This window comes from Nesoenas mayeri (assembly GCF_963082525.1).
Source record: "Nesoenas mayeri genome assembly, chromosome: 1".
Taxonomy (NCBI): Eukaryota; Metazoa; Chordata; class Aves; order Columbiformes; family Columbidae; genus Nesoenas; species Nesoenas mayeri.
The window spans coordinates 2,224,213-2,238,920 of NC_137541.1; the positions used below are offsets into that span (position 1 = coordinate 2,224,213).

At 49.8% G+C, this 14,708-nt stretch overlaps 1 protein-coding gene across 1 annotated transcript; it reads left to right on the forward strand.

The window, feature by feature from the left end:
• Nucleotides 1-3,417: 3,417 nt before the first annotated feature.
• On the forward strand, nucleotides 3,418-7,564 carry TUBAL3 (tubulin alpha like 3; the record flags this gene model as incomplete). Its single annotated transcript, XM_080352487.1, has 3 exons — nucleotides 3,418-3,619; nucleotides 4,925-5,073; nucleotides 5,834-7,564. The coding sequence occupies 3 exons, from the start codon at nucleotides 3,418-3,420 to the stop codon at nucleotides 6,815-6,817; spliced, it is 1,335 nt and encodes a 444-aa protein (XP_080208613.1). The 3' UTR covers nucleotides 6,818-7,564.
• Nucleotides 7,565-14,708: the final 7,144 nt, after the last annotated feature.

The window sequence follows — 14,708 nt, forward strand, 5'->3', positions numbered from 1 at the left end:
CTAGGGATGTGAAGGAAAAGGAGCTCTGCTCCTTTAAGCTAGCAGAAAGCTTCTTTATATTCAGGTGGAGTCAATTCTTCCTGTGCTATAAAGTTGCAGGGAGAGGCAGCGGCTGTTTTACTCAGATCGGATCAAGCCTTCAGTCTCACCATGGTAAGTGCACGCTTTGTACTAGTCTAAGCTTAAAATATAGATTGTATATTTTCCAAGTGTACTGAGCTAAGCAGCTTCCTTGCTCTTTTTGTCTCCTTTTGTGTTAATTGTGAACAGCTTTGCTTAATTGCTGATTACCTTGTTGTTTATTGATTCAATCTTTGCTCCTTATAAGGGAAAAGTGAGGGACTTGGTTGGGGGAGAGTTATTTGAGTGACATCTTGCTGCTTTTTATGCTGAGTTTGCAGCTCCCGAGGTGGGATCTATAGAGTTGCAAAGTTTCTGTCTCTTTGATGCAAGTTTGGCTTTATTTTATTTTAATTTTGTATTTTTTTTTTTTTAAACCAACATATCTTGATGCACAACTTTATAATAGATGGAAAAATGCAAAGCTTAGCACTGCTGCCCTTTTCCCTCTGAATTTAACACTTCAATTCTTTTGCTGCCATAGGGAACTAATGCAACTTCCAGAGACCTTTAGGTTTTTGGTGGGTTTTTCTTTCTTAGGAGTGAGCTGCCATGTTGCCTTTGTCTGCTACAAACCCTTGGGATTAGACATTAAATTAATAAAGTCCCCCTTTCCTTCTAGCTTTTTAATGGAATCTTTGCCCAAAAGAGTTTGCAGCTGTGAAAATGAAGTGGATTGATCTGATTACTAAAAAAACTCCAACCCCAAACAGCACTGGCTGATCCAGCTGAAACTCTGTAAAGAATAACACAAGTGTCACTTTATTGTGGATGTAAAAGGAGCAACTTGTTGGGAAATGTGGTGCTGTCCTTTTGCATGTTGCAAATGGAAGAAAAGTTCAAAGTAACTCCCAGCGAGGCAGCTTTTGAACTTATTTTCCCTTTTATCTGCTGACTCCTGGAGTCTGGCTTGGCTATAAAACAGTTAAACATTTACATGGTATTTCCAATGGGAAAATCAGCTGGACAACAATAGGCTGCCTATAGCCAAAGTCTGTAAAATGTAGTTCATCTCGACGCAAATGTTGGAGATTTAGGATCTCAAAAAAATCCCCCCAAAACAAACAAAAACCCAACTTCCAGCGTATTTGAGAGTGGGGGAAACTGCAGAAAAAAAAGCTGCAGACATTAAAACAATATATATGTATATATATATATTTCTTTCTTTTCTTGGTTTCCATTCCTTATGCTCTGAGCTGAAAATACCGATGGTCCCTTGGAGCAGGTGCTGGGAGAGGATTGTGAGCGCAGCAGCTGTCCCAGTCAGAGCTGGGACGAAGCGTTTGTGGTGCTGACCCTTGCAAACTGGGGCGAGGAGCTATTGCAACCATCTTGCCGAGAGGGATGGGCAAATGGCAGTTGGCATTTCCCACATAGTGCAAATATCAGCTGGGAGGGGGAGGACTCAAACATGGTCTCTACAGACAGAAGAAGTGACAATCTTGGCCCAGACCTGGATTAAGGGGTGTTTATCCAGCTGTGGGGGGAGGGGTTGATGTCCCTCTGCCATAGCAGGATGTTCATCCAGTTGATTCATAAGGTGGATGACCTGAATGTGGTGGAGTTGCCTGAGGGCTGAAAACCTCTTGGCAGATCCATGCTTGGAGATTAAGAGGAGGACAAGTTACGTTGCTTCCTTCTCCTGATGGTTACTGCCACAAGTCATTGGTGCCCAGGGCTGTCTAAGGTTAACTATAAGGTGGTGGCTTTTTGGTATCAAATGATAGGATGAGGGGCAACGGGCACAGATTGAAGCACAGGAGGTTCCATCTGAATACGAGGAGAAACTTCTTTAATTTGAAGGTGCCACAGCCCTGGCCCAGGCTGCCCAGCAAGGCTATGAAGTCTCCTTCTCTGGAGACATTCAAACCCGCCTGGACACATTCCTGTGTGATCTGCTCTGGTGACCCTGCTTTAGCAGGTGGGTTGGACTGGATGATCTCCAGAGGTCCCTTCCAACCCCAGCCAGTCTGCAATTCTGTGACTTTGAAGGGACAGAGTCCCTCTGGAAGGATATTCAAGCCAAAGGGTGTACATACCCTTGCGTGCCCTGTCATCCCTGAGACAACTGGGCTGGTGGTGGCACTTGTCATGTGCTACTTGGAGCAGGGGAGCTGGGCTCGTCTGTGGAGACCCCCAGCTCTGGGTAGGACTGGGGGTGGTGGTGTAAATGAGCCAAGCTGATCATCAGTGCTACAGATAATGGGATCTGCCATGCTGCTTGTGATCCCCAGGTGGGATCACCAGCTCCCTTTCATGGTGATTCTTTGAGATGCAACACTTCTCCATGACAAACATGGTGGTAATTTGGAGTCTCTGCCTGGGAAATAGGACAAGAGCCTCTGTCATTGCTGCAGCGGCGCTTTGATCTTGGGGTGATGGAAATAGCAGAGATGCCAATTACCCAGGGAAGCACACAACCATCAAAAGTCCCCACAGAGTCTCTAGAAAATGCCAATACCTCCAATATTGGAGGTAGTTAGAGACTCCTGGAGGGTGACCTGCTTAAATCAGGACTCCGAGCCTCTCCCCGGGTGTCACCCTGTCCTTGTTCTGGCCCCAGGCCACTGCTGCATTCTTGTAGCCCCATTTCCTGCTGTGACTCCCAGCTTGGCTGTGAGCTTCCCAAGCCTGGCTTGTCTCTGCTTCGTGTAAAGCTTTTTTTAGCTCAAGGAGCCTGGAGCCTGATGCTCTGGGACCTGGGGGACTGACAGCTGCTCCACTCAATGACAGGACCAGTTGAGTACTGAATAGCTGCTTCCTGCTTCAGCATGAAACCCATTGGTAGGGGACATTCAGGTTAGATGTAAAGGTGGAAAACACTGGCCCAGGTTGGCCAGAGAGATGGTGGATGCCCCATCCCTGGAGACATCCCAGGCCAGGCTGGACGGGGCTCTGAGCAACCTGAGCTGGTGAAGATGTCCCTGCTCGTGGCAGGGGGGGAACTGGGTGAGCTTTGAAGGTCCATTCCAACCCAAACTATTCTATGATTCTATTTTATGATCACTTCCTTCCTTCCTCCTCTCCTGAGCTGGGAGAACCCTTCCCAGGGATGCTACGTGTGTGTCGCTGCTGCGTCCAGCTGCCCCGTAGATCACGATTTGATCCTCGCTCCAACTCCCGCTGGTGGGCGGAAGCCGCCTGTTTCCCTCATTATACAAACAGCTCAAACAAGAACCGCGGGGGCTGGTGCAGAGTCACAGGATGTCTTAGAAAAATAAAAATCACCTTATAACAAGCCATTTCCCCTTCCAGAGGGAATGCATTTCCATCCACATCGGGCAGGCTGGCGTGCAGATGGGCAATGCCTGCTGGGAGCTCTACTGCCTTGAGCACGGGATCCAGGCGGATGGGACCATTCCTGGCCCCAAGCAGGTGACACCTGTGGAGCCCAAGACTGAACAAGTGGATTCTTCTTTCGAGACCTTCTTCTGTGAGACAGCATCTGGGAAACACGTTCCGCGGGCAGTCTTCATAGACTTGGAGCCCACTGTCATCGGTAATAGTGGGGTAGTTGGGTGTTGTGGTGTCTTTTACTGTGACTCCTGACCCTTCTTACTTGGGGCTTGTGATGCTGCTCATGTTGCCCAGCAGCTCCCACTCCTCTGCTCTACTAAAATGTCTCCAGCCATCAGAAGGAGACAGTTTGTATTTGCAAATGGACCTGGAGGGACAAACCTATTGCTCCACTGACTTGTCTTTAGTTGATCCCCCCTTTTAAGAGACCTGCTGTCCTCAGCAGGATCCTTAGCAGCTGTAAATTGGCATGGCTTAATTAACCTCAGTGTCTCTGAACTCAATTACACCACTCTATGACCTGATGTGGCACATGTGGTTTTAATGCTCCCTGTGAAGCATCTTTGGGCAGATGGATGCTACATGTTTCATGGTTCTGGGGAAACCGGTTGTCTTGTTAGCACAAGCTTTCTACTTCCACTTCCAATCCCATTTCCTTTAGTGGTCTCTGGGTCTTCGATTCACTCCTGGCACTTTGATTTTTAGAATATGTTCCTAGAAAACAAATTCTTTATTTTTGCTCAAGGAACTGGTGGAAATGACTCCAAACCAATCTGCATTCATCTACCTGCTTTTGCCTTCTGGGCTTCTCCTGGGCATTTGATCCTATCTTACCATCCAGGATGTATGACTCATTGTTTCATTTAATGGAAGGAATGTAGACTTATGTTTTGGTTCCACTTAATTTTTAGGCACCTTATCAAGGCACTTAATTGGAAACCTAGTGTGCGAGCCAGTAGAATATGAAGTGTATCCAAGATTGAGACTGAGTGGGTTTAAATACCCTCTGGAGGTGTCTCCAACCTGTATGGAGCCTAGAGAAGCTGTTCCTAATGCCTGTCTTCATAAGGTGCCCAAAGCTGGGTGGGAAGCTTCCAGCAGAAACATCAATACTGGAGGCACTCTGTCTCCTCCTCAGTGTTATGTAGAGCAGAGGATGGAGGTGATGCTTCCAGCCACCAGGAGATGTTTCATGAGCAGAAACACAAGCTGTGTGTGGTAACTATAACCCTACAATAATATTGGAGATGTAGGCTGTGTCCGAACTCTCCAAGCCAAGTGATACTAAGATCTCAAGGTGGTTACTAGGTGAAGATGGAGGAGGTATAGTAGGACCTTGGCGAATTAGCCTGGACAGGGTTGTTCTTCCCCCTTCCACTATTCCCAGTCTGAACTAACCATGCCGTGACCATCTCCTGGTGGATTTGCTGTGTGTTTTACTCTGTCACATTAACGTCCAGAATCTTTAACTGTGTGTTGCTCTCCATGACTGCTCCTCCTTGTGTAGATGAGATCAGGACTGGGACCTACCATGGGCTCTTCCACCCAGAACAGCTCATCAGTGGTAAGGAAGATGCTGCCAACAACTATGCCCGTGGCCACTACACCATTGGAAAGGAGATTATAGACACTGTCCTCAGCAGAATTCGAAAAATGGTAAGAAAAAGAGACAGTCTTTTCCTTAAAATAACACACCATGGACAATAAAAATAAACTTTGGGTTTGGGGTAAAAGTTTTAGAAGAAAGATACCTTTATATGAGGTCAAGGGCTGCTGTGATTAGGTTTGAGGCTCAGTAAAGCAAGGTGCCATCTGAACCTGTATATCTGCTGTAAAAGCAGCTGTTATTGCGTGTCATATAAATATGAAGTGACACAACACCAGACCAAAGAGTCAGAAGAGAGGGACTTTAGACCACAGTGAAGCTGCATCCCGGTTGTGTAATTGTGGCTATTAATTGCAAGCGGACAATTGATAACCAGTCTGGGAAGACCAAACTCCAGTCTTGATAAGAATGAAGCAGGTTTGCAACAATATACTTGGATACCCATCAGTGAAATGTTTTTGAGATGTCTCCTAAGGGTCTAGGATCCACATGTTACGTCCCATCCCCTCTTAGGCGCTGAGGGATTGCATTGAGCAATTTGCCGAAAGTTTCCATGATAATGGAACAATATTTCAAGAGTTTCCATCTGACCATGCAGAGCTACCTGTGGTATTTCCATGGAAATGCTGCAATTGATTAAGACATTTATCCTGAAGATGCTCAATAGGGTGATATACTGAGTGAATCCACTCTAGGAATTGGATGCACTCTGGCCAGCAACTGCTCTAGGCAGAATTTATTGCTGTTTTATATGGGATAGCTATTCTAGTCCTTAACAGAGAGAGATAAATATACATTATTCTACTGCAGGCTGACCAGTGCAGTGGACTCCAAGGGTTCCTGGTCTTCCACAGCTTTGGGGGAGGCACAGGCTCCGGGTTCACCTCCCTCCTCATGGAGCGGCTCTCCGTGGAATACAGCAAGAAGTCCAAGCTGGAGTTCTCTGTGTACCCAGCCCCACAGGTCTCCACGGCGGTGGTGGAGCCCTACAACTCCATCCTCACCACCCACACCACCCTGGAGCACTCGGACTGCTCCTTCATGGTGGACAACGAAGCCATCTATGACATCTGCCACCGCAACCTGGACATCGAGCGTCCCACCTACACCAACCTCAACAGGCTGATTGGGCAGATTGTCTCATCGGTCACTGCCTCCTTGAGATTCAATGGTGCTTTGAATGTTGACCTGATTGAATTCCAGACCAACCTGGTGCCCTACCCACGGATACACTTCCCACTCACAACCTACGCGCCCATCATCTCAGCAGAGAAAGCCTACCACGAGCAGCTGTCGGTGCCGGAGATCACCAACGCTTGCTTTGAGTTCTCCAACCAGATGGTGAAATGTGACCCTCGCCGGGGCAAGTACATGGCCTGCTGCTTGCTGTACCGGGGCGACGTGGTGCCCAAGGATGTGAACGCGGCCATTGCAGCCATTAAAACACGCCGGTCCATCCAGTTTGTGGACTGGTGTCCCACGGGCTTCAAGGTGGGTATCAACTACCAACCTCCCACGGTGGTGCCTGGGGGGGACCTGGCCAAGGTGCAGCGGGCTGTCTGCATGCTGAGCAACACCACGGCCATCGCCGAGGCCTGGGCCCGCCTGGACCACAAGTTTGACCTGATGTACGCCAAACGAGCCTTTGTGCACTGGTACGTGGGGGAGGGAATGGAGGAGGGAGAGTTCTCGGAGGCCAGGGAGGACCTGGCTGCCCTGGAGAAGGATTATGAGGAGGTTGGAAGGGACTCGGCAGATGGAGAAGAAGATGAGGCTGATGAGGATGAGTTTTAACGAACTGCAGTCTGTTCTTAACGAAACACAAACCCTCTGTCATCAGGCTAAACTGGTCCCGAGTGCCTGGAGGTGCCAAAGGATTGTCCTGAACCTCAATGCTACTGTTTGACGTATTATACCTTTTTCTGCTTGCATAGTCTATGCGCTCATAGTGTAGCATGGGTGTCTCGAGCTTTATCACACTGCTGTTGATCCATGAGTGAAGTTGAATAAGTGCCTGGCTTAGTGTTGGGGACAAATCCTGCCTGGGCAGAGGATCCTGGTTCCTAGTCCAGGGGAATGTTGCAAGCTGCCTGCTTTGGCTGAAATGTCAAATTCTTGCTCTGGCTTTAACCTTAAAAGCACCTTTTCATTAGAAATATATCTGTACACTTCTATGCAACTGTCTTTTTTTTTTTTTTGTATTTGAATAAAGACAATTTTTTGTTTCTTTTTTTTTTCCTCAGAGTTCTTTTAGGTTTAATTAGGCTGTTTGTGTAGGAAGGTTCCAGCTGCAGGGATGTTGTCGTGGGGAGAACAGCAAATGCAGATAAGGGTGTGCTCTGGGTAAGCTGTAATTATTGCTATGAGGGAAATGACCTATGTCCTGCAGGGAATTGTCTGTCTGGAACTGGATGATGCTCTTTTCACCTCCAAGTGCAGCCCAGAGGAAGCCTGTCTGGGAGAAGGCAGGAAATCCCCAGTTTGACCAGTGCCATAATGGGGGGTGGTGCCTGGGTCAAGTGCACCTTTCTGGTGGGGCTTTGCCACTTCATTACCACTGGTAAAGCTTGTTTGTTGCTTGAGCAAGTCCTGGTTGTTAGGTCAGTGTTGTAGTTCTGGGCTGGGGTCTTTCCCAGGAGCTGCTGGAGTTGGTGTAAGTGTGAAACACAAGTTTTGAAATCTGGTCTAGACTTTAGACATGAGGACTGACTCTACAGGAACTACTAAATGGCATAGAATCACAGAATGGTTTGGGCTGGAAGGGAACTTCTAAGCTCATCCAGTGCCACCCCTGCCATGAGCAGGGACATCTTCACCAGCTCAGGTTGCTCAGAGCCCCGTCCAGCCTGGGCTGGGATGTCTCCAGAGATGGTTCATCCACCACCTCTCTGCCCAACCTGGGCCAGTGTTTCACTACCCTCCTCGAGAAATAAATCTTTTACGTTTTCTCTTTTAGTTTAAAAACATCACCCCTTCTCCTGTCACAACAGGACCTGCTCAAAAGTCTGTGCCCATCTTTCTCTTAGCCCCTTTGAAGTCCAAAAAAGTCTCAATGGGGTTACTCCAGAGCTTCTGTTCTCCAGCTGAACACCCCAACTCTCTCAGCCTGTCCTCCCAGCAGAGCTGTTCCAGCCTCGGATCATTCCTGTGGCTCCTCTGGCCCCTCTCCAACAGGTCCGTGTGTGTCCTGTGCTGAGGACCCAGAGCTGGACCAGCACTGCAGGGGGCTCTCCCCAGAGTGGGGCAGAGGGGCAGGATCCCCTCCCTCCACCTCCGGCCCACACTCCTTTTTTTGCAGCCCAACATGATCTGTTCCCCTGGCCATGGGTGGGTACCTCTGGCCTGGGATCTACCTTAGGAATGCCACCAACCTTGCTGGAATTGGTGTGAGTGTGAAACCAGTTCCATGTGCCTGGGGCTGGAGTTTGCCCTGGGGTGAGCCAGGCCCATGTGATGGGGTGACTCAGGAGAAAAAGCCATGAAATGCCCCTGGTGAGATATGGAGAGGGAATGTTCTGGAGCCTGTGAGGCAGGGGAAGGACTGGCTCCATGCTGCCTGGAGTCTTGGGGTATCCTGCTCATGGCTGTTGTGTTACACTTCGTGTTTGTTCTATACTACAACCCCACATGGGGGTATGATCCTGGAGATGTTCCCAAAGTGATGCAAAGGGAGGTTCATACAGGGATCAGGAGGTGTTGCTGTGTCCCATACTGGGGAGATGGAGGTGGAAGGAACCCAGAGCTCATTGTTGGCTGCTGTTAGCCTAAAAAGCTGGGATGCTGACAGAATGGTGGGACAGCAGATGGACCCCTAAGGAGATCCCTGCTGGGCTGAAGCCTCCTTTGTGCTCAACTCTCTGCTGTGAGGTTAGCTGGGCTAAAATGTTAGGCATGTCCCCATTGCTCTTGGAGAGGCTGAACATCAGACTACCATTAGAAGCTGTTTCTTTCGGGGATTATAACCAGCTACTGCTTCATCTGATAGGTCTTCTCCTTCATCTTCAGCTCTGCTGGGGTGATGGAGACCATTGAGATATTCCAAAACTGGTCAGTCCCAAGACCTTGGGGCTGAGTGCATCTCCCCTCACCCACCCTAGGTGGCCGCTTTCCACCCTCTGATTCCTGGGGACAGAACCAACCCAGTTCCTGGCTTTCCAGTTGGTGGTCCCCACACCATGTCCCTGGTACTGACAATAACCCTCACAGGGGAACAGTAACTGCTCTATTTGCCAGAAATGAGATTGTTCAGGACTCAGAGATGCTTTTTCAAAGAGCCGAGATGACTTCTGTCTCTGTGCCCCCAGGTAAGTGTGCTGGGATGTTTCCAGGTGTGTTCTTGAGGGCTGCCACCTTTCCCTGGTGGCTCCATTCCCCACAGCCAGCTGGGGTTGGAAGCCACTGGTTCAGTCCCATAAATTGTGAGTGACAGCAGCCTGGGATGGACGCAGAATGAGCATCACCCCCCACTTGGATCCAGGAGCCAACCCAGCGGGACTGAGCAAGGGCAGGAGTGTGGCCACGTGCTCCCGTGGATTGGAAAGCAATTAGCACAGCACAAGGATTGATGTAAGAGGAGCAGTTTTTATTACTGAAATCACTTACTCCAGTACATATCTCAGTGCAGACCTGCTCCTGCCCTCTGCAAATGCAGTCAGGGAAGTGAAGGTTTTTCCTTGGTTGAAGAGCAATCCCATGGTTTTTGAGCAGTTGGCATCTCCAGCTTGATGACCATGGACAATGCTTTGGCATCTTCATGAATGGTGGATCCTCCAGACCCACACCCAAGAGCGGCACACATATCAATGAACAGCTTTAGCTTTGTTTTTCATACCTGGGTGCTGGAATAGTGAAGGTGGTCATAAACAAAAGCCCACTAAACAACAATATATGGAGCAGCTTCCCAAATCATAGGGTCACAGAGTGGTTTGGGTTGGAAGGGACATTTCAAAGTCATCTAGTCCAAATCCCTGCCATGAGCAGGGACATCTTCACCCAGCTCAGGTTGCTCAGAGCCCCGTCCAGCCTGGCCTGGGATGTCTCCATGGACGGGACATCTGTCACATCTCGGGGCAACCTGGGCCAGGCTCTCATCACCCTCAAGGGCAACAATTTCTTATTCATGTCTGGCCTGATTCTCCACTCCTTTAGTTTAAAACCATCACCCCTTGTCCTATCGCAACAGGCCCTGCTCAAAAGTCTGTCCCCATCTTTCTTCTCAGCCCCTTTTCAGTCCAGAAAGGCTGCAATAAGGTCTCCCTGGAGCTTCTGTTCTCCAGCTGAACACCCCAACTCTCTCAGCGTGTCCTCCCAGCAGAGCTGTTCCAGCCTCGGATCATTCCTGTGGCTCCTCTGGCCCCTCTCCAGCAGGTCCATGTGTGTCCTGTGCTGAGGACCCAGAGCTGGACCAGCACTGCAGGGGAGTCTCTCCAGAGTGGGGCAGAGGGGCAGGATCCCCTCCCTCCACCTGCTGCCCACGCTGCTGGGGATGTAGCCCAAGATACAATCGACCTTCCGGGCTGCAAGTGCATGTTGCTGGGTCATGTCCCATCTTTCATCCCCCAGCACTCTCAAGTCCTTCTCCACAGGGCTGCTCTCCATCCCTCCATCCCCAGCCTGTATTGACACCAGGGGTTGCCCTGACCCAGGCACCAACTTGGCCTTGTTGAACCTCAGGAGGTCCAAGAACCAGGTTGAGGTTCAAGATCTGCTGTTCTTGGGGGCTGTCTAAACCACTGCAGCATTTCTGATGTGGGTGAAGGAGACCTTTGAGCACTGACATGTGGAGGAGAAGTAGGTTTCCTGAAGGCTAGGGAAGACATGTCTGCCTGGGGAAATGTCCTGGTTTTGGCTGGGTTAGGGTAAATTTTCTTCATAGTAGCTGGTATAATGCTGTGTTTTGGATTTGGAATGAGAATAATGTTGGTAACACACTGATGTTTTAGTTGTTGCCAGGTAGCCAAGCCAAGTAGCCACTTTTCAGCTTCTTCAAGTGTGCCAGGTGCACAAGAAGCTGGGAGAAGGCACAGCCAGCACAGCTGACCTCAACTGACCAAAGGGCTATTTCATACCATATGATGTCATGCTCAGTATATATTTTGAGTTAAGAAGAAGGGGAGGATGTTGAGAGTGATGATGTTTGTCTTTCCAAGTAACTGTTATGGGTGGTGGAGCCCGACTTTCCTGGAGGTGGCTGAAGTAGTGGGTGAATTCATCATTTTGCTTTGCTTCTGTGCGTGGCTTTTGCTTTATTAAACTGTCTTTATCTCAACTGATGAGTTTTCTCATGTTTACTCTTCTGACTTGCTCTCCATCCCACTGTGGGGACATGAGCAAGTGGCTGCATGGGACTGAGTTGCTGGCTGGGCTTAAACCATGACAGGGAAGGAATATGAAGAGTCTGGAAGGGATTCAGCAGTGGGAGCAGAAAAATATGTTGACCAAAGTGATCTTACAGCACCCATGTGCCCCCAGCTGAGCAAAACGCTCTTTTTGAGTGCAATACCAAGAGTCTGGGTTCCATCTCCGAAAGAAATGGCAGGAAAATCTGAATTCTCACCTGGCTTTCTCAAAACTGCACGTTTCAGCCCAAACAGCAATGTTGTCTTTCCCAAGCAATGGTGGCCTTGGCTCTGCATGTTCCCAGACCTAGGTGTGGCTAATGGAGATTTCAGGGCTCCTGATGGGAACTATGAGCTGCTAAGTTATTTCCCATGGAGATGAGAGAGTGGAAGAGCCAAGATGGTTGTGGGAAGCTCTTGCAGAGCAAGAGGGCTCCTGTAAGTCTCTGTGGATGTCCGTGTCCCAGGGCCACTACTGTTGACAGAGAATGTGCCTTGCTTCATGACGTGCTTCTGGGTGGGGACGGAATCCCCTCAAGCCCATCCAAAATCAAATCAAGCCCCTTGTCCCCAGGACATGTCACTCTGGACCTGCTCTTCTGACACTGCGCCATGGTCCCTGAAACTGTCACCTTAAATCTGCCCTTTGCTGTATTGCAGAGGGGGAGACTGGGGCAGGTTTAGAATAATAGAATCATTTGGGTTGGAAAAGACCCTCAAGGTCATTGAGTACAACCATTAACCAAACAGTGTCACTAAACCATGTTGCTGAGAACCTCATCTAAGCATCTTTTACATCACTCCAGAGATGGTGACTCCAGCACTGCCCTGGGCAGCCTGTTCCAATGCCCCACAGCCCTTTGGGGAAGAAATTGTTCCCCACATCCAACCTCAACCTCCCCTGGTGCAACTTGAGGCCGTTTCCTCTGCTCCTGGCGCTTGTTCCTGGGGAGCAGAGCCCGACCCCCCTGGCTCCAAGCTCCTTTCAGGCAGTTCAGAGATCAGAAGGTCTCCCCTCAGCTCCTGTTCTCCAGCTGAACCCCCCAGGTCCCTCAGTTCCAGTTTATCCATTTAGCTGCCCTTTGCCATCTCTTGGAGGGGGATATTGGGACCAGTTTATCCCCTAAACTGTGCTTCCGAGCACAGTGGCCTTGGCCCCATGGTATCCCAGACACAGGTGGTGGCTGATGGAGATTTCAGTGCTCCTATTTCCATCCAGCTTCCTCAGGAAATCTGGCTCCTCTGACCACCGCCTGTGTCTCAGCCCCTCCAAGCAGCCCCCGGTCTCTCTTGGCAGAGGCTGAGAAGGAGGATTAATTTGGGAAGGGTTAGTCTGAGCCAGTGCCGGGTGTGGGTGAGAGTCCCCCGTGGGGATGCAGCTGGGAAGTGGGGGTTCTGCTCTCCCCATCACTCGCTATTCACTGGTATCTGCTGTCCCAGTCTCAGCTTTGCAGGTGCAAGCACAGCCTGGTGCCAGCAAACACCTTGGGCTCATCCGCTCCCATGGTGTCATTTCAATGTTAATTGCCTTTGTTAAAGGGGAGCAGAAGAAAGACACAGTGTGAGCCCCAGGCATGTGATGTTTTAATTTCCAGGCACTAGGATGAGGTCGAGATGTTCCCCTTGTTTGATCTCATGCTGGGAAATTACCCCAACCAGGGCTGCTGTAGATCCCCACGGCAGCTGGTGGTGTGGAAAAGCCTGTTACCAGTCTCGACCAGTGTTTTACTGGAGCTCATTGGGGGGCACAGGGGTAACCTCTTCAATTCTGTGCTCAAAGCAATGACTTCTCCTTTGGCTCTGAGCAATTTTTTTGGGGAAAAAATTGTTCACGGAGAGGGTTGTGAAGCAGTGGAACAGGCTGCCTGGGGAAGTGGTGAATTCACCATCCTGGAGGTGTTTAAAAGGTGTATAGGTGAGGTTCTTAGGGTCATGGCTTAGTGCTAGATTTAGGTTGTGGTTGGACTCAGTGATCTTGAGGGTCTCTTCCAGCTGAAATGATTCTATGGTTCTAAGTCCCCCTGTCACTCCTTGCTGTGCCCAGGCTCCTCTAGGCAGCCCTGTGCATCAGGAAGGCTGAACCTGGGCAATCTGGGGACATCTCTGCCCAAACCCAAAAAGGGACAATGATGTATCCAGCTGGGTGCTTGTCCAGGTCTGACCTTGCTCTGCCCTCCTTTGCCTGATCAGATGTGAGCAGGCATGCGTGCCTCAGTTTCCCCTGGGTCTAAAATGTGGGCAATGCCTATGTCCTGCTGAACAAGAGCTCTATACACCAATGGGGGATGGATGTGTAAGGTGTTGGGCTATAAAGATATATAAAACTATATACTGTATACATAAAGGGCCATATAGACCAAGGCTACAGAAGTTTGCATCAAGGAAACGGGTTGGACTAGAAGATCTCCAGAGGTCCCTTCCAACCCAAACCATTCTGTGATTCTGTGAAGGAAACATCTCACCTGTACACCCTTGGAGCAGAGGCAGGAGGAGGTCATTGCACAGAGATGTTGTGGGCATGTTGGTGTGTTGTCTGCTGGAGATGTGTCTGCGAGGAGAAGATGCAGAAGGGCCTGGTGTATTGTTTGTTTTTTATTTTTCAGCCTTCAGTTGAATTTTGGGTCCCAGGGGGGTTGTGGGTCAACTAGGAACCTTGGCCACCTGATCATGGTCTCATTGGGGATGGATTTGGCTGTGTTGCCTCCTCTGGGTCCCCAATGGGGCAATGAGGAGATGCCTCCAGCTATTACTCTGCAGATGGCTTTTGGGTATATTTACCAAAACTTCAACTGGAGACCTGACCCTTCTTAATGTCCTACCTGGATTGCTCCCCATGGCCATGCCCTGGATGAAGATGGTGGAAACTGTTTTTCCCCTCTTGGCAAACATCTCCTGGGGAAGGGTGGCCAAATTCCTCTCCACCTCCCACGCCTGCTACATGCAGGGATGGAGGCCAAGAGATGCGGTTTCATCTTGAAGCTGGGCTGGGAGATGAAGAGAAAGGGAGATTTAGAGGAAGGGATAATAGTCCGAGGTGAAGGGGTGGGATCCTGGTGAGCTGGGGCTCAGTGGAGGGTGGAAAAGAGCGGGGTGAACAATCTGTGTATGGGAAGCTGAAACCCCAGGACTGGTACAGAGGTCAGAAAGGTGGACAGGGGTAGACGGGGCAACATGGACAGACCCCATGGGGCGGGTCTGGAGCAGCCACGGAGGCACCAGCAGCTCTTGGGGTTTCAAACTCACCTGAGGCCATGGGGTGACCCTGGCCAGGGCCAAACCATGACCTGGAGACATTTGTGAGGGGCCATGTGGATGGGGAGGTTGATGATGTCCCAGCTGTGACTGCT